This window comes from Podarcis muralis, chromosome 13 (genome assembly GCF_964188315.1).
Source record: "Podarcis muralis chromosome 13, rPodMur119.hap1.1, whole genome shotgun sequence".
NCBI lineage: Eukaryota > Metazoa > Chordata > Lepidosauria > Squamata > Lacertidae > Podarcis > Podarcis muralis.
The window spans coordinates 25,739,272-25,758,783 of NC_135667.1; the positions used below are offsets into that span (position 1 = coordinate 25,739,272).

Genomic DNA, 19,512 nt, shown 5'->3' on the forward strand with positions numbered 1-19,512 from the left:
AAGACGCACCTAGTTTTTTGAGGAAGAAAACAAGAAAAAATATATAGGAGGGGAAAAGTGAATTTTATAGAGCAAAAAATACGGTATTTCAGATGGTCTCTGGGAGATGTATGCTATACTATTAACAAGTCAGACCCCAATGTGGGCCAAGATTATGCGTGATCAGCCAGCCATTAGATGATGAGATTAAACCAGCAAGATACAGAAGAAGAAATGGCAGATCAATGGGGATTTCCATAGTTTGCAATGCATTTATACAAACTTTTTTCTTTTATAACTATTTCTCAGTTAAACAGGATAAAATGTAGGAAAGTTACAAGAGTGCCTGCATGGCTGCAATTTAGTTTTTATACAATTTTAAAAGGGAGCAATTTGTAAGATTTTAAAAATAACTGCATGTTAATCTGCATTTTACAGTATGTTAATGACTGAAATACCTGAATACTATTGACTAGCAAGTTGGTTATTTCCTTTCTTTAGAAAATCCCATTCTCAGTGTCATTCAAGATAATATTTGATTCAGGCTATGGAAGAGGAAAATGAGACTACAGTGACTGAATTTGTCCTCATCGGCTATTCTGGTCGACCAAAGACAAGGATGGGATTAATAGCATTCCTGACAGTTGTCTACTCCATAACCATTGCGGGAAATGTTCTTATTATTTTGGGCACCATTGCTGATCCTCGACTCCACAACCCCATGTACTTTTTCCTTGGTAATCTGTCCTTCCTTGACATTGGGTATTCAACAACTTCCATCCCACAGGCCATTGCAAATCTCCTGGTGGACAAACCTACCATGTCCTTTGCAATGTGTTCCTTGCAAGCCAGCAGTGGTGTCTGGTTAGGTACAACTGAATGCTTCCTGTTGGCTGTTATGGCTTATGACAGGCTTATAGCCATTTCCAGCCCACTACATTACATGCTGATTATGAACAAGAGATTGTGCATTCAGTTAGCAGCTGGGACATGGTCAAGTGGCCTTTTTTTAGGGGTTATTCCCATTTATGCCATGCCGGCTCGCTTTTGTGGGAGAAATGTCATCAATCATTTCACATGTGAACTCATAGCTGTTATGAAGCTTATTTGTTCAGATACCTCCGTGAGCCAACTGCTTATGTTCTTCTCTGGATCCCTCTCATTGCTTGTTCCTTTTGCCTTTATCCTTTTCTCATATTTACGCATTATTGTGGCAGTTCTGAGAATCCATTCATCAGGTGGGAGACTGAAGGCTTTTTCCACATGTGCCTCCCATTTGACTGTGGTAACCATTTTCTATGGCACTGCTATATTCTCATATATCCGACCTCAAACTAAAACCACAAATGAACTGGATAAAGCAATTTCTCTCTTCTATGGAACTGTGACTCCCATGTTAAACCCACTCATCTACACACTCAGAAATCAAGAAGTAAAAGGAGCCTTAAGACGACTTATTGTAAGGTAAAGGAATTATTTAAAAGAAACAAACAAATGGGATTCAATAATGAAAAAAACAACCAAGTTATGGATAGATATAGTCCCTCCTATTGAGAAATGGTTGATAAAATTATTGGACTTAGCTGAGATAACAAACTTATCATGTTTAATCGGGAAAAAATTATATTCTTTTTTAGGGTTAGAAACTTCTTATGAACATTTTGCATAAAAGAGAAGATGAACTTGTAGTAACTGGATATGAAGATTGAAAAAAATATTGGTTTATAAAAATTAAATAGTTTGATATCCATTTCAGTGAATACAGAGAATCAAAAGTCTTTTCATCTTTTATTTTTTATTTTCCCCCTTTTACTCCCTCCTTTTAAAAAATAATAATAATAATCTTTTTCTGAAGTTTTAGAATTCTGAGTTACCACCAAGGGCATTTTTAATTGTGAAGCCACATGTTTGAAATTCCCTCACCAGAGCATGATATATGGACAGATTTTTTTGTTTTTGTTCTTTCAACTTTTTATTTAATATTGATGTGGGTTGATATTCTAGCATCTATTGCAGCCCTCCTCCCCTTTATTTTAAATGAGTGGTTTTCAACTATGTTTTACTCAAAGTGTACTCAATAGGCGCCAGTAAAATCAGTGTATTTTAATTAGTCTATGACTGCAGTCAGTTTCAGAGACGGCAGCAATCCCATTTGCCCATGTTCATTTTTACCTGAATGAAAAATTATTTGTAGGCTTAATTTCTTTCTTTAAATATTAACAGCATGAATTTTGCATGGTGTGAGGCTGTTCTTAGGTGCTGAATCAGTGACATTCTTGGGAATATCCTCCAGCGGGAATGTAGAGGAAGAACATGGTTTAAAAATATTAGCTAACTAAGAAACAAAGTAATAAGTCTTATTGGGCTTTTCTTTCATTTAATACCAACTACTAATAAAGAACACCCAGGAGAAATGACAAAAATATTTAAAGTATTGTAAATACCCAGATACTTAGGTTTATGCAACTTTTAATCTGTTTATAATTTATTGTTACTTAAACTTTTCAAAAGTGTTAAATTATTACTGTTAATTGTTCTTATTGATAGTTTTATCATTTTTGTAAACTGCTTTGAGAGTTTTGTTTTTTGTTTGTTTATTATTTGTTACCAAGCAATGTATACTTTTTTTACATCTTATTTAATCGGCAAATAAATATGTTTAAGATTTCACATTCAATATTGTTGAACTTTTTTTTTTAAAAAAAACATACTTTTCATTTTTTTAACAAATCTGAAACTATTAACCAAAGTAAAAATGATGGTTCATCAGCCTTGACTACAATATATTTCATGATCATCCCAGGGAAGCAATTTCCAGCTATTTCCTCTCCACCTTTGAGGTTCCCCCAGTCCTGTCTAGATCTATTCTAGATGGTTGCAACATGCCCCGCCCCCAAGAGCAGACGTAGATGGATAGGAATGGCAGAAGGAGGAAGAGATATTACAGCTGATCTCGACTCCACGACCCCATGTACTTTTTCCTCAGTAAACTGTCCTTCTTTGACATTCTTGGATCCTTCTTGGATATTCAACAACTTCCATCCCACAAACCATTGCAAATCTTCTGGTAGACAAACCCACCATGTCCTTTGCAATGTGTTACTTACAAATGAGCAGTGGTGTCTGGTTCAGTACGACTGAATGCTTCATCTTGGCCATCATGGCTTATGACCAGTATATAGCCATTTCCAGTTCACTGCATTACATGCTAACCATGAACAAGAGGTGTTGTATTCAGTTAGCAGCTGGAACATGGAACACTGATGTATTTTTAGGGATAGTCCCAATTTGTGCAATGCCAGCTCACTTTTGTAGAAACAACATGATTGATCATGTGGCAGGTGAAGTGAAAGCAGTTCTGAAGCTTACCTGCCCAGATACCTCTTTGAACCATCTGGTAAGGTTCTGAACTGGGGTTCTTGCATTTCTTGGCCCTTTTGCCTTTATCTTTTTCACATACTTGCGTATTATAATGGCCACCCTAAGAATTCATCCATCAGGTGGCAGGTTGAAGGCTTTCTCTACATGTGCTTCCCACCTGACAGTGGTAAGTATTTTCTATGGCACTGCTATATATTCATACCTCAAGCCCCAAAGTTAAGGCACTCGAGAGCTGGATAAAACTGTTTCTCCTTCTATGGGGTAGTGACACCCATGCTAAAGCCCTTCATCTACACTTTCAGAAATCAGGAAGTAAAAGGAGCATTAAGAAGACTTGTGTGAAGGGGAAAGGTGCCACAGTAAAAGTATATTTAAACAAGGAGCAATGTTTTATCTGGACCTCTTCTGTTAGTATTGCTAGTAAAAGATTCTTGCAAATCTAGTTGACATGTCAAAGGTAAACATTTTTAATAATAATAATAATTTATTATTTATACCCCGCCCATCTGGCTGGGCTTCCCCCGCCACTCTGGGCAGATTCCAAAAAAAATACTAAAACACTGCAATACATCAAACATTAAAAGCTTCCCTAAACAGGGCTGCCTTCAGATGTCTTCTAAACGTCTGGTAGTTGTTGTTCTCTTTGACATCTGGTGGGAGGGCGTTCCACAGGGAGGGCGCCACTACCAAGAAGGCCCTCTGCCTGGTTCCCTATAACTTGGCTTTTAGGTAGAAGAATCTCCATCCATGTCATTCAATGACGAATCTATTCAAATTCTAAGGAGATGTATGTAGATAAAGGGAATTTGGAAATCAACTCATAATGAAATGAAACAGTGAGGGGGTGAGTTTGGAACTGCTATGAAACACAGGTACATTAAAAGTCACCTTATACAAGTTATGACCACTGGTCCATCTGGTTAGGTATTGTCTTCAATGACTGGTGGTAGCTCTCCAGGATTTCAGGCAGGGAAATTTGCAACCCTACCTGGAGGTGTTGGGAAATATTTTGTGTACAATGTACTCTACTGCTGTGTTATGGACCACCCCCACATAAAACACACCAGATTCCTTTCTTTTTCTTTACAATATGAGCAGGTACAGATTCAATTCTGCATTGCAAGAGAGTGTTTTTGAGGCTGCTGAATCAATGAGGCTCCTGGGACTTTTTACCCAAGGGAATACAGAATAAGGATGTGTATTTAAAAATGTAAACTAACTAAGGCGGGAATGGCTTTTCTTTCCCTGAACATATATCTACTGCCTTATGCACTGCCCTTCTCTCTACTGGGAACATTTTGAAACTTTCCAAGCATCAGAAGTTAATACTTTATTAATGCTATCCTTTATCCTGTGTACCCATAATGTTATAAAACCTTTCCAGACACAGGATCCATACTTAGCTCAAATATTGATATTTCAACCTACTTCTTATTTTTTTATTTTTTACCTTTCATATATGAAAGACTGCCCTGGTGAGCTGTCTTTGGTCTGGTTGTGACCCATGAGTGAATCATGATCCACCAGGTGAAGACCAGTGGTTAAAAAATGTCAACTCTCAGTTTAATAACAAATACTGATGGAGGATATCCAAAATGCTTTGAAGGCCAAAGGCATTTGAAGGTATTCACTGTCTATTTTAAATGTATATTTCTATATGTATTGAATGAGCAGCTGTCTCTTCTTAAATGAGAAAATGAACTTGAATGTTGTATTCAGCTTGTTAAATATACTGGGAAGATTAAACAAAATGAAAACAAAAATTTAAATACGCAAAACCAGCCATTAATACATCTGCATTTATTGGTTTGGGCATCCATTGTAAGCACACACAACATGCAGTCCCACAAAACATATTTGTTTGATCACCTCCATATAATCTTGGAGTACATCTGAATGAATTCAATATGTCTTTACTTATGATTAGACATCAGTAACATCAGAGTTCACAGGGACTTGTGAAGGTAAGTACATATAGGATTGAATCCAACACCAAGTCCCTGTGAACTCTGATCGTAGTGGGACTTAAACTGGAAGCAGCAGTATAATTATAATGTTATGGAGGTTTGCAGAAGAACAGTTTTCCATCATCCTTCTGCAGTTCTTTTGGAGGGTCAGGGAGATTCCCTGAACAATGTATTGCTTCAGTGGCAGGGGAAATCACAAAAGTGTAACTTGAATCCTGAGTTAAAAGAATTTAAGTAAGTTAGCATGGTAACTTTCTCCCATTAGTCCAATTGAATTAAGACAATATGGAGACTTCTGCATAAATTCAAAGTACAGGATTTAGTTATTAATTGGACTGTGTGATCCTTGCTGCATTCTCCAGAAGGATCAAAAGTTGCCCCTCATTTTAGTGCCTCTTCCCAATGCATCCATCAGGAAATTCTTATATTCATTACTTAAGAATAGCACTCATTCAAGATCAGCTCCATAATTTCGCTGTATTTAGGCAACATTTTTATCTTTTCAAATGATATTGGGAAAATTTCCTTGTCTTGCCTGAAAAGCTGTGTGTGACCATAATTTCTGAATCATTAATGCAGCTATTCCAAAACACAAATTTCAGATTGTCTGTGGCAGATGTATGCTATACTATTAACAAGTCAGACCCCAATGTGTGCCAAGATTATGCATGATCAGCCAGCCATATGATGATGAGATTAAACCAGGAAAATACAGAAGAAGAAATGGCAGATCAATAGGGGATTTCCATAGTTTGCAATGCATTTATACAATTTTTTTCTTTTATAACTATTTCTCAGTTAAACAGGATAAAATGTAGGAAAGTTACAAGAGTGCCTGCATGGCTGCAATTTAGTTTTGATGTAATTTTAAAAGGGAGTACAATGTGTAAGGTTTTAAAAGTAACTGCTTGTGATTTTTTTTAGCATTTTAGAGTGTGTTAATGACTGAAATACCAGAATACTATTGACTAGCAAGCTGGCTATGTCCTTTCTTTAGAAAATCCCATTCTCAGTGTCATTGAATATTTGATTCAGGATATGGAAGATGAAAATGAGACTGCAGTGACTGAATTTGTCCTCATCGGCTATTCTGGTCGACCAAAGACAAGAATGGGATTAATAGCATTCCTGACAGCTGTCTACTCCATAACCATTGCGGGAAATGTTCTTATTATTTTGGGTACAATTGCTGATCCTCGACTCCACAACCCCATGTACTTTTTCCTTGGTAATCTGTCTTTCCTTGACATTGGATATTCGACAACTTCCATCCCACAGGCCATTGCAAATCTTCTGGTGGACAAACCCACCATGTCCTTTGCGATGTGTTACTTGCAAATGAGCAGTGGTGTCTGGTTGGGAACGACTGAATGCTTCCTGTTGGCTGTTATGGCTTATGACAGGCTTATAGCCATTTCCAGCCCACTACATTACATGCTGATTATGAACAAGAGATTGTGCATTCAGTTAGCAGCTGGGACGTGGTCAAGTGCCTTTTTTTTAGGGGTTATTCCCATTTATGCCCTGCCAGCTCGCTTTTGTGGGAGAAATGTCATCAATCATTTCACATGTGAACTCATAGCTGTTATGAAGCTTGTTTGCTCAGATACCTCCATGAGCCAACTGCTTATGTTCTTCTCTGGATCCCTCTCATTGCTTGTTCCTTTTGCCTTTATCCTTTTCTCATATTTACGCATTATTGTGGCAGTTCTGAGAATCCATTCATCAGGTGGGAGACTAAAGGCTTTTTCCACATGTGCCTCCCATTTGACTGTGGTAACCATTTTCTATGGCACTGCTATATTCTCATATATCCGACCTCAAACTAAAACCACACATGAACTGGATAAGGCGATTTCTCTCTTCTATGGAACTGTGACTCCCATGTTAAACCCACTCATCTACACACTCAGAAATCAAGAAGTAAAAGGAGCCTTAAGAAGGCTTATGGTAGGGTAAAGGAATTATTTAAAAGAATCAAACAAATGGATTCAACAATGAAAAAACCAAGGAAGTTGTGGAAAGATATAGTCCTTCCTATTGAGAAATGGTTGATAACGTTATTGGACTTAGCTCAGATAACAAACTTAACCTGTTTAATCAGGAAAAATCATTATAGACTTTTATAATGGATTGGAAACTTCTTATGAACATTTTGCATGAAAGAGAAGATGAACTTTTAGTAACTGGATTTGAAGATTGGAAAAAAATACTGTTTTATAGAAAATAAATTAGTTTGATGTCTATTTGAGTGAATACTTTGAACAACTAATTATATTTGGCTTACAGAGAATCAAAAGTCTTTTCAACTTTTACTTATAATCCCCCCTTTTACTCCCCCTTATATTTTTCCTTTCTTTTTCTTTCTTCCATCGCCCTATCCTTCTTCCTTCTCTTTGCTCCTGATTCTGATTAGACTAATTCCCCCACCCCCCTTTATTCTGGTTTATTTTAAAAAGATACTTTGTGCTGGGTATAAACTTTTTCATATCTTTTGATGAGTATCAGCAAAAATAATATGTAAAAACAAAAACGAATACACAAGCAGGTTCCTATACTCATACACAGTCAGTTTAAAAAAGTAAGGATGTAACAACTTAAAGTGAGCAACAGTGTAAATTGGTAAATGACAACAAAGAAGGCCTTGCCTATTAATCCCAGTAAATTCATTTATCTTGATCTTGGGCCTATGAGTACATTTATCCGAGTACATTTATCTGTTGGCATATTAGCCTTCCTCAACCTGTAGATGGCTTTCAAAGTTCAATAGCAGCACTTTCAATTGTGCCTAGATACGCCCAGTAAACCAAGCGCCATATTTAACATTGTCACTATTATCTATGGCACAGTAGCCCTTTGGAGGTTTTATGCAACTCGGTTGTGGGAAATAACAGGGTCATGCCTTCAGACCCTGAGCCGCTGTCCCTGCCCTCTAGTGTCCAACTCTTGGACTATGACTAGGGAAAGGAACTCAGCCCAAGGGTCCATATAACTCAGCATCCTGCTGTCACCGTGGCCAGCCATATACTCATGGGAAATCCCCAAGCAGAACATGGGCACAAGTGTACTCTCTCCTCCTGCATTTTCCACAAACTGATATTCAGCAGCCTTCAACTATGAAGAGTCTACATGTGTACAGAGGTGTGGAGCCACAGATCCAGGGGCCATTTGCAGTTCTCAGGCTTGCTGTCTGGTGTTTGGCATTCTCACCATGCCACATTTCTCCTCAAGTGCATGAATGTATTCTTGAACTGCTAGCTTTGCTGGAAGAAAGAGCTATGCACGTATAAGCCTTTGATTTTTTCATGGCAGAAACGCAGCCTATAGGAGAAAGGCTGTATTTCGTATGTTGTCCCCACACTTTTTGCCTCTGAGCCCAACTGCTTTTACCTTTGCTCTCACCACCAGTAGTATGTGATCCACCCCCCAGAAAGCTGTTCAAGTAAGAATGTGAATCTTCTGGTGGACAAACCCACCATTTGCAGTGTGTTACTTGCATATGAACGGTGGTGTCTGGTTAGGTATGACTGAATGCTTCCTCTTGGCCATCGTGGTTTATGACCAGTATATAGCCATTTCCAGTCCACTGCACTACATGCAAATCATGAGCAAGAGATGTTGTATTCAGTTAGCTGCTGGAACATGGAGCAGTGGTGTATTTTTAGGGATAGTCCCAATGTATGCAATGCCAACTCACTTTTGCAGAAACAACATAATTAACCATGTGACATGTGAAGTGAAAGCAGTTCTGAAGCTTACCAGACCAGAAAGCTCTTTGAACTAACTGCTAATGTTCTTAACTGGGATTCTCACATTTCTTGGCCCCTTTGCCTTTATCCTTTTCTCATACTTTTGCATTATAATGGCCATGCTAATAATTCATTCATCAGGTGGCAGGTAGAAGGCTTTCTCAAGCTGGCTTTTCCCACCTGACTGTGGTAAGCATTTTTTTTCGGCACTGCTATATTTCCATTCCTCAAACCTCAAAGTAAAGACACATGAGAGCTTGATAAAACCATTTCTTTTTTCTGTGGGGTACTGACACCCATGTTAAACCCCCTCATCTACACACTCAGAAATCAGGAAGTAAAAGGAGCATTAAGAAGACGTGTGGGAAGGGGAAAGGCACCACATTTAAAGTGGATGAATGATTCTACAACTATTGAAAAATCTATTTTAGGAAGGGAGCAAGGTTTTATCTGCACCTGTTGTGTTAATATTGCTAATAAAAGATTCTTGCAAATCTAGTTGACATGTCAAAGGTAAACATTTTTAGGAATAAGTATGTCCATGTCAGCTTTCCAGGATTTCAGGCAGGGAAATTCGCTAACCCTACCCGGAGTTGTTGGGCAACTTTTCATTTAAAATGTACTCAACTGCTGTGTTATGGACCACCCCCACATAAAACGCACCAGATTCCTTTCTTTTTCTTTACAATATGAGCAGGTACAGATTCAATTCTGCATTGCAAGAGAGTGTTTTTGAGGCTGCTGAATCAATGAGGCTCCTGGGACTTTGTACCCAAGGGAATGCAGAATAAGGATGTGTATTTAAAAATGTAAACTAACTAAGGAAAAAACCTGAGAGAAGGGCTCTTTCCCCCCAGATATGAACAAAACATATACCCACTACCTTCTGCACTGTCCTTCTCTCTACTTAGAACATTTTGAATCTCTCCAAGGATCAGAAATTGATACTTTATTAAGGCGATCCTTTATCCCATAATGTTATAAAACCTTTTCAGACTCAGGATCCACTTTATCTCAAATATTAATTTTTCAACCAGCTTCTTATTTTTTTTTACCTTCCATATCTGAAAGACTGCTCTGGAAGACCATCTTGTGTTTGGCTGTGACCCACAAGTGGATCATGATCCACCAGGTGAAGACCAGTGTTTAAAAAATGTCAATTCTAATTTTAGTAACAAATGCTGATGAAGGACATCAAAAATGTTTTGAAGGTCAAAGGCATTTGAAGGTATTCACTGTCTATTTTAAAAGTATATTTCTATATGTATTGAATGAGCAGCCATCTCTTTTTAAATGAGAAAATTAACTTGAATAATGTATTCGTCTTGTTAAAATTTTTGGGAAGCATAAACAAAAGAAAAGAAAAATTCAAAAACAACTAATTCACTCAGATTTATTGGATTGGGGATCCATTGTAAGCACACACAAAATGCAGTGACACAAATCGTATTTGTTTGATAACCTCCAAATAAACTTAGAGTATATCTGATTGAATTCAATATGTCTTTACTTAAGATTAGACATGTTGTTAGATGCAATCCTATATGAACTTACCTTCACAAGTCCTAGTGATCTCTGATGTTAGTGGGATTGTGATTTTTTTATCATGTTAGAGTGTGTTAATGACTGAAATACCTGAATACTATTGATTAGCAAGCTGGTTATGTCCTTTCTTTAGAAAATCCCATTCTCAGTGTCATTGAATACTTGATTCAGGCTATGGAAGAGGAAAATGAGACTGCAGTGACTGAATTTGTCCTCATCGGCTATTCTGGTCGACCAAAGACAAGGATGGGATTAATAGCATTCCTGACAGCTGTCTACTCCATAACCATTGCGGGAAATGTTCTTATTATTTTGGGCACCATTGCTGATCCTCGACTCCACAACCCCATGTACTTTTTCCTTGGTAATCTGTCCTTCCTTGACATTGGATATTCAACATCTTCCATCCCACAGGCCATTGCAAATCTTCTGGTGGACAAACCCACCATGTCCTTTACGATGTGTTATTTGCAAATGAACAGTGGTGTCTGGTTAGGAACGACTGAATGCTTCCTGTTGGCTGTCATGGCTTATGACAGGCTTATAGCCATTTCCAGCCCACTACATTACATGTTAATCATGAACAAGAGATTGTGCATTCAGTTAGCAGCTGGGACGTGGTCAAGTGCCTTTTTTTTAGGAGTTATTCCCAATTATGCCCTGCCAGCTCACTTTTGTGGGAGAAATGTGATCAATCATTTCACATGTGAACTTATAGCTGTTATGAAGCTTGCTTGCTCAGATACCTCCATGAGGCAACTGCTTATGTTCTTCATTGGATCCCTCACGTTGCTTGCTCCCTTTGCCTTTATCCTTTTCTCATATTTATGCATTATTGTGGCAGTTCTGAGAATCCATTCATCAGGTGGGAGACTAAAGGCTTTTTCCACATGTGCCTCCCATTTGACTGTGGTAACCATTTTCTTTGGAACTGCTATATTTTCATATATCCGGCCCCAAACTAAAACCACAAATGAACTGGATAAGGCAATTTCTCTCTTCTATGGAACTGTGACTCCTATGTTAAACCCACTCATCTACACACTCAGGAATCAAGAAGTAAAAGGAGCTTTAAAAAAGCTTATGGTGAGGTAAATGAATTATTTAAAAGAAACAAACAAATGGAATCAACAAGGGAAAAACAAGCAAGTTACGGAAAGATATATTCCCTCTTGTTGAGGAATGGTTTCTTTTTAGATTAGGTATTGTTGTTTTTGTTCTGGTTTATTTTTTTAAAAAAAATACTTTGTGCTGGGTATAAACTTTTGTATATCTTTTTAATGAGTTTCAGTAAAATTTAAATGTAAAACAAAAACAAACCCACAAGCAAGTTCATATACTCATACACAGTCAGTTTAAAAAGTAAGGCTGTATCAAGTTAAAATGAGCAACAATGTGAATTGGTCTCCCAGGTTCAACACTCTTTAACTATAATAATAATAATAATAATAATAATAATAATAATAATAATAATAATAATAAATTTTTATTTATATCCTGCCCTCCCCAGCCGAAGCTGGGCTCAGGGCGGCTAACAGCAATCAAAATAATCCAACATTCTAAAAACATTCATTATAAAATTAATTAAAATCAAATTAATGGCAACCATTAAGCAACATTCTGTGCAGATTGCCAGAGGAGGGGGTCAGGCTGTGCCCTGATCAAAGGCCTGGTGGAACAGCTCAGATCCAGGGGGTGTATGCAGTATGCATGCTTGCTCTGTCTGGTGTTTGGGATTCTCACCATGCCACACTCCTTTGCCTTTGAGAATGACCTTTCTCCTCAAGTGCATGAATGTATTCTTGAACTGCTTGCTTTGATGGAAGAAAGAGCTATGCATGTATAAGCCTTTGATTATTATTTTTCATGGCAGGAATGCAGTTTTTAGGAGAAAAGCAAGTATTTTGTATGTTGCTCCCCGCACTGTTTGCCTCTGAGCCCAACTGCTTTTACCTTTGCTCTCACCACCAGTAATATGTTACACCCCCCCCCCCCCAGAAAGCTGTTCTAGTAAGAATGTGGAACTCAGACTTAAAAAGCTTCCCCACCTCATCTCCTTTACACACATTCCTCTAAATCGTGGACAGTGAGGGTGTGGGGTTTGTGAGGCCATAAGGGGTAATGTGGATTTCTCTTCATGCTTGGCCACTTAGAACTGGGGCAACTGGTCTTTGTAGGTTTAATGTCTCCTTGATGAATGATTTGATCATTCTTTTTCAGCTATAATTTGTCCATCCTTCCTCCTGGTTAGCTTCTTAGTCAAACACTTAAATACAAGGTGTGAAAGGTTCCCTTGTCCTTGTTTCTAGCCCATCAGGCACCTCTTGTTCAATTTTGGCAATTGTCCAGTCCAAGAAGTCTGTCAGGCTTAATTGTTTAGATTTTGTTTTTGATCTGGTTAAGCGACTTGGCTCGGAGGGCTCTCACTGCCGCTGCCACTTTTTTTATTAGCCATCGATCCAAAGCAATCCTCCTTCATCAAACTTAATTAAATTCTGGCATCACACTAGTAGGGAGTCCAGCAGTTACTTGTCTTTCAGCAGATTAAGGCAGAGGAACACAGCTGAATCGCTCTTCCAATAGGCACACATGTTAGGCTAACAGCCTCCTGAATAGCAAGGCTTGGCTTGTTTCAGGGCTCTCCCCAAGGATGGTCAGGTTTGGGGATGAAAGGTGGGGGTGGTGATTTTGGAGTTGCTGAAATTCTGTTCAATATTGAAAACATCTGAACTGTGTGAGATAACTATATTTGGGGGTGTGCTGTGGGAAAGGTCAAATATAATTTGTATATAAAGATTAAGCCTTCCAATCATATGCTAGCAGCAGCAATTACAACATATCCCTGTGTCTATGATGGCACAATACATGCTTGGAGGCTTGCTATCCTCTGTCAAATCAGATCCACTTCACTGAGTGTACACGTTGTGATCGGATCTCTGAGCACGCCCCACTATCTGGTGCGGGCAGAGTAAGCCTCTTCCGCTCTGGTTGGTCATTTTGCAGTCACTTGGACCCTAAAGCCAAGCTTGGCTTGGGGGGTGGCCGTGAAACAATATAAGCCCTGTGCAATGTTTGCTGGACCTCTTTTACCTTGCACAGTGGAACACCCACCCACCCACCCTTTCCTTTGTGCATCTGGCCTTGCTATGGACTTTGTTGGTCGCCTGTTTTGCAACGGGGGCCTGGTAGGAATTTTTCAGATGCAGGGCCATTTCATTTCCACCTACCACATAGTAATTGCCACAACTTTGTAAGGTTTAGCAGTTAGGCATTGGATCAGCAATGTGTGGGGGAGGGGAGGTGTGCCCATCACATACCCCCCCCCCAAGGTCAAGGGTATTCCGTTAAAGGAATCCAGGAGTTGGTCTGGATCTCATCCGAAACTCCGTGGTAGGGGCTAGGTCCATGCCAGGACCCCATGGGGACACTGGGGGTGAGCTCAAGTCGGTTGCCACTGGTGGGGCTCCCTCTGGTGATGTTTCACCCTTAACAGACTCCCTGCGATGCGAGTGGGAGTCTGATATAGTCTTGGGATTCCAATGCCTAAGCCAATACCACTCAAATTCTGTATTTAATAAAGTTAATTGCCCCAAAACTTAAACTAAAATCCTGTGTCACTGTGTCTCATTTTGGGGGGCTACTCAAAGTGCAGCTGCCTCCTCTCCTAAAGTTTTCCTCCTTGCTTCCCCACAACTATTGAATAAATGGGACCTGGCAGAAATCAGCAAGAGGGAAAGCTGAAAATGATCAAATCTCAGTCAGACTTTGAAGGGGGCTTTGGTTCAGCTTGAGAAAGATATTTGAACTGCAGAAGGCCATTTCTGATGACCACTTTCCTGAATACATTTAAAGAAGAAAATAACCTTAATATATTTTCCCACTCAAGCAACAACTACATTATGAAGCAATTCTTAAGTTTCTTGGAATGCTACATGTTCCCTGATGGGATTCAAACTTAAGACCTAATTAGTGCTGTTGGGCTCCAATGGGAAAATGTCTTTCTGCAGGAAATTAACAGTACTCTGCTTCATAGTTTCTTACTCTGACTTGGAAGAATATCAGGGTACATGATGGGACCTAACAGATGTTCAAATCTCAAAAAAGGCAAATTGGGAATACTTGAGCAGTAAACTCATGCCACTGTTATTGAGGTTCTCATCCAATTTTTTAAGGGAAAAAATATATTCATAGAACTATACTTGTATTTGTTTCAAGTCTGGGTTGTAAATAATGCTGACACTAGTACTCCTATTAATGATGCAAGAATTTTAGATAGGTGAAATACTGTTTGTGGAAGGATATTTTGATAAGACAAAGCATATTAACCCATCATATAAGTGTTCTGTCAAAAAAGGAAAAAAATCCAGTCGACCCACCCCCTGTTAGTTACCCGAAAGTGAAGAAGCTCCCCATAGTGTTACTTGCCTAATTCCAATTTTGTTTTCAACAATTATACTTTTGCATCAATAGGAAGGGGAGAGAAATTTAATTTTGTTTGTATTTAAATGAGAAGCTGCCTAATTAACACCTCTTGAACCAAAACACAAACCAATGCACAACTAGCCCTCAAAATTCACATGTATCTGAATATTGTGACATAGGTCTCAAAGCAAACAAAGTACACATATTAAACTGAGCATAAAACTGCATATATTAATACAAAATGCACTACATTTGCAAAATCACTTGCAAAAATGTGTACCATAGTGAAAACTGCATAGCAAATGAATTTATTAGGAGAAATTTGCACTAAATGTTAATGAAAAATTGTACATATGTTTTAGGAGAAATCACTGGGTTAAAGCTGACCAAAAATCCAGAGGTAGCATAATTATCAATTTACGATGGGGGGGAAGGTTCACAGGCTATGCAGGACTTGCTCACAAATTTATTGATAGCTGTATGAATTATGATAGCTGGGAAGTAGCAAGCAGAATATAAAATTAAAGAATGGTATAAAGAAGTGTGTGATATAGCTATTAATGATAAATTAACATGTGCCATTAAGATAAAATGGGGGAATATGCAGGAGAAATGATTTCGAGGAGATATGGGAAATGTTTGTAGAATATGTACTGTTAAAATGGAAAGGGGTCAAACCATTGCAAGAGGTGTTGAAATTTTTGGAGGTTGGATAGTTACAATGGAATGGTCTCGGTGGTGGAGTTCACATTTTTATTCCTATTTATTTATGATTGTTTCTTTGTCAAAATAAGAATACGAATAATAAGAAAACAAATACAAAAAGCTCTTTGAATAAAATTCTACATATGTACAATTCTATAAGAAAAATAAAATGCTAATAAATTTTCATGGATTTATTAGAAATAATAAACAAAACAACAGAAAGTGATGTAGAAATGCAGAGACCTGAACTTAAGACAGGAAAAAAAAATGATAACCACATCTACAGATTTGTCCACCCCTGACCCCTGTCAATATGGTCAATGGTCAGTGATGATAGTAGTTGTAGTCCACAACATCTGGAGGCCACCATGTTGGCTACCCCTACACTAGATGAACATATGGAAAATGAAAGGACCTGGCATTATTATAACAGGAGATACAGAGGTTTTTCTATCCCTGTTTAGCAGCTACATTGTAGCCTGTTTTACAAGCTGGCTGCATCTGAGGGAAATGGCAGACATTAAAGCACACTCCATTAATTCAGCTGAAACCAACTGTTTGTCTCCTTTCCTTGGTTTCAATTGACAATCATTCCACCTAGCTGCATCTGAAAGAGAGGAGAAATTTACCTTTAGCATATCAGTTAGATTTTCAAGGAGCCTTTATTTCCATTATGCACAACACATTCAGCTTTCCTAGTTTCAAATGTTTTCAGTAGCTGTTAAGGTTGTGATAATAGCAGAAGCAATGACAGCAAGAGGCACAGAAATATTTCAATCCTCACTATGATCAAGGTATCTTTTTCATGAATCCACTTTCTTTCCCACAAGTCTTCTCAAGGCCCCTATAACTTCCTGATTTCTGAGAGTGTAGATTAATGGGTTTAACATGGGAGTCACACTTCCATAGAAGAGAGAAATTATCTTGTCTACATCTTTTGTGGTCTTAGTTTGGGGGCGGAGATATGAGAACATGAAGGTGCCATAGAATATGGATACTACAGTCAAGTGGGAAGCACATGTGGAGAAAGCCTTCATCCTGCCCCCTGCTGAGTGGATTCTTATAATTGCCACAATTATGCGCAAATACGAGAAAAGGATAAAGCTAAAGGGACCAAGCAAAGTGACACTCCCAGTGAAGAACATAACCAGCTGGCTCAAGGAAGTATCTGAGCAAACCAGCTTCATAACTGCTTTGACTTCACATGTCAAATGATTCACCAAATTTTTCCCACAAAAGCGAGCTGGAATGGCATAAATGGGAATAGCCCCTAAAAATAAGCCAATTGACCAGGTCCCAGCTGCTAACTGAATGCACAGTCTCTTGTTCATGATTAGCATGTAATGCAGTGGGCTGGAAATGGCTATAAGTCTGTCATAAGCCATGACAGCCAACAGGAAGCATTCGGTCACTGCTAAATAGGAACCACTACTCATTTGGAAGTAACACATGGCAAAGGACATGGTGGGTTTGTCCACCAGAAGATTTGCAATGGCTTGTGGGATTGAAGAAGATGCATAGCAAATGTCAAGGAAGGACAGGTTACTGAGGAAAAAATACATGGGATTGTGAAGCCGAGGATCAGTTGTGGTCACCAAGATTATAATAAAATTTCCCACTACAGTGATAGCATATACAACAATCAGGAAAACAATGAGTCCCATCCTTGTCTTTGGTCGTCCAGAAAAGCCAATGAGGATAAACTCAGTCAATTCAGTCTCATTTTCTTCTCTCATATCCAGATTCAAATATTATCTGCAATGACATACAAAAAAAGAAAGAAAGAGAAAGGGACCTCATTTTGTAATATTTGCATGGTACTTTGCTAGAAGGTTAAGGAAAGTATGGTACTATAATAGTGAGAACAGATTACTGATAAGTTTCTATTGGTTCATTATCAGCTATCAGCAAATCTAAGGAAATGGTGTTGCACACTTGCTTTGGAGAAATTCAAACCCTTTAATGTTTTCTGTGTTGAAGATTCCTGCACTGAGCATAGGGTGGGGTGAGCCTAAAGGATCCCTTTTGGCAAGAAATAGATGAGGAAAAATGAAATCATAATAACTTCCACTATGATCAATTACAAAAATAAAACTCAGAAACTTTGACTCTCTCTAATAGAGCAACTTCACTATTACACAGAATTTAAGAATTTTGTGTCCTACATTTAAATAACTGTGAAACAAACATATGCTCATTTTCATGGATAAACCATTTAGAGAAGCAAGGGTGACATTTTCTCCTTTCTGAATTTCAAAATAAATGCAGTTGTTTCTTGAAAGCTCCTGTATTCTTGGCCATCCTTCGGATTCGGCACACTGAGAAAAATACAGGGTTGCAAAAGATAAAGCTGAGTAGAAGAAGTTGTAGTGCTTCTTCTCTCCCCCCCCCCCCACATTATGCATTCTTCTAACCAATACAAATGAACCAGATCAGATTGGAGGAACAGTCAGAGTTCCAGATCAAAATTCTCCAAATATTTCTTTAACTGCAATCATTTGTTAAGATGGGGTAATGACAATAAAACTAACATGGCAAAGTATAAAAACATCTAATACCTTTAAGTGCTTTGGTCTTTCCAAACTTCCTGAATGTCCTTTGTCAGCATTAGGTATTAAACTGAGATGCAGGACTCTTCAAACTGTACTAGAATTCTAATAAGCCTTCAGTGTATTGGATGAGAAAGACTGAAATCATTCCAATAAAAAGCAAGTTGTCAGTTCACTATTCAAAAAAATAAAAATATGGAATATGAAGAAGGATTCATGTTACATGAATCTCTGAAAGATAACGCACTAAAACAGCACAGGATAGCATCTTTATGTATGCAACGCTCTAGATATAGTAGAAACATTTCAGGAGGCATAGATTGCTATTTTGTTCCCATGAAAACTTGGAACTGAAAGATAAGTCTAAGTGTTTTAGTTAGCTCAATTAGATGGGCAATATTTTAAAACCACTTTCTCCATAATTCCCAGTGGTGGCATAATCCCGGGAGCATCAGTGATTCAGCACTCCTAGGGATGCTGCATAATAAGAAAAGCATAACATAGAGCATAATATACACATCATCATAATAAAATAATCATGCTAACAGCCCCCATTTAACGGGCCATAGATTATTTAAAGAATGGGTGTTAAGAGAATGCTTTTGCCTGGTGCCTAAAGACATGCAATAATGGCTCCATGTGAACCTCTCCGAGGGAACATTTCACAGATGGGGAGCCACCACAGAAAAGGCCCATTCTTGTGTTGTCATCCTCAGAACCTCTCAAGGAGCGGGGACATAGAGAAGAGGCTCAGATGACACTTCCGGGTTAGCGCCATCGTCGAATGGCGGATTCCCTCCGAGCTCCGGAGGGAATCTGCTCAGCAGGGGTCGGGTCCTGCCGCGCCGGCGACGCGGGGACCCTTAAGAACCACAGGCGCGGAAGCCTGTGGACGTGGTGACTCGGTGGGCACCATTTGCGCCCTTCCCGACCCGCGAAGGAGCCTTTTTAAAGGCTTCGGAACGGGGGACGGGGAGCGGCGTGGTGCTGAGAGTCCTCTGCTTCCCCTGCTGAGTGAAGCCGCATGCCATGGACGGAGAGCGCTGACTTTTTCTTCTGAATATTTGGACTAAAGCAACAACCCGTGAGTAATACGGAAATTGGACCTAAAAGGGAAATTTTTCTTTTTCTTGGATTCGGCACGAACGGGGGAGGTGCAAAGAGGAAGTCCGTCTCCCCCCATTGTAAACAATTTAAAGCAAGGACTAGACAACT

The 19,512-nt window shown here is 38.8% G+C and overlaps 4 protein-coding genes and 1 pseudogene across 4 annotated transcripts; 4 read left to right on the forward strand and 1 right to left on the reverse strand.

The window, feature by feature from the left end:
• Nucleotides 1–526: 526 nt before the first annotated feature.
• Nucleotides 527–1,447, forward strand: LOC114608071 (olfactory receptor 13H1-like). The gene has a single exon (XM_077916920.1). The coding sequence runs from the start codon at nt 527–529 to the stop codon at nt 1,445–1,447; it is 921 nt and encodes a 306-aa protein (XP_077773046.1).
• A 1,483-nt stretch (nt 1,448–2,930) lies between these two features.
• On the forward strand, nt 2,931–3,702 carry LOC144325347 (olfactory receptor 13H1-like; annotated as a pseudogene).
• Nucleotides 3,703–6,365: 2,663 nt separating this feature from the next.
• Nucleotides 6,366–7,286, forward strand: LOC114582937 (olfactory receptor 13H1-like). Its single transcript, XM_028704285.2, has one exon. The coding sequence runs from the start codon at nt 6,366–6,368 to the stop codon at nt 7,284–7,286; it is 921 nt and encodes a 306-aa protein (XP_028560118.2).
• Nucleotides 7,287–10,795: 3,509 nt separating this feature from the next.
• On the forward strand, nt 10,796–11,716 carry LOC114582936 (olfactory receptor 13H1-like). The gene has a single exon (XM_028704284.2). It carries the CDS (start codon nt 10,796–10,798, stop codon nt 11,714–11,716), a length of 921 nt encoding a protein of 306 aa, XP_028560117.2.
• A 4,835-nt stretch (nt 11,717–16,551) lies between these two features.
• LOC114582935 (olfactory receptor 13H1-like) lies at nt 16,552–17,484 on the reverse strand. Its single transcript, XM_028704283.2, has one exon. It carries the CDS (start codon nt 17,482–17,484, stop codon nt 16,552–16,554), a length of 933 nt encoding a protein of 310 aa, XP_028560116.2.
• Nucleotides 17,485–19,512: the final 2,028 nt, after the last annotated feature.

Excerpts from the sequence above, each read along its gene's own strand:
- LOC114608071 (XM_077916920.1), top strand. The coding sequence starts at position 527 with ATGGAAGAGGAAAATGAGACTACAGTGACTGAATTTGTCCTCATCGGC.
- LOC114582937 (XM_028704285.2), top strand. The coding sequence starts at position 6,366 with ATGGAAGATGAAAATGAGACTGCAGTGACTGAATTTGTCCTCATCGGC.
- LOC114582936 (XM_028704284.2), top strand. The coding sequence starts at position 10,796 with ATGGAAGAGGAAAATGAGACTGCAGTGACTGAATTTGTCCTCATCGGC.
- LOC114582935 (XM_028704283.2), bottom strand. The coding sequence starts at position 17,484 with ATGAGAGAAGAAAATGAGACTGAATTGACTGAGTTTATCCTCATTGGC.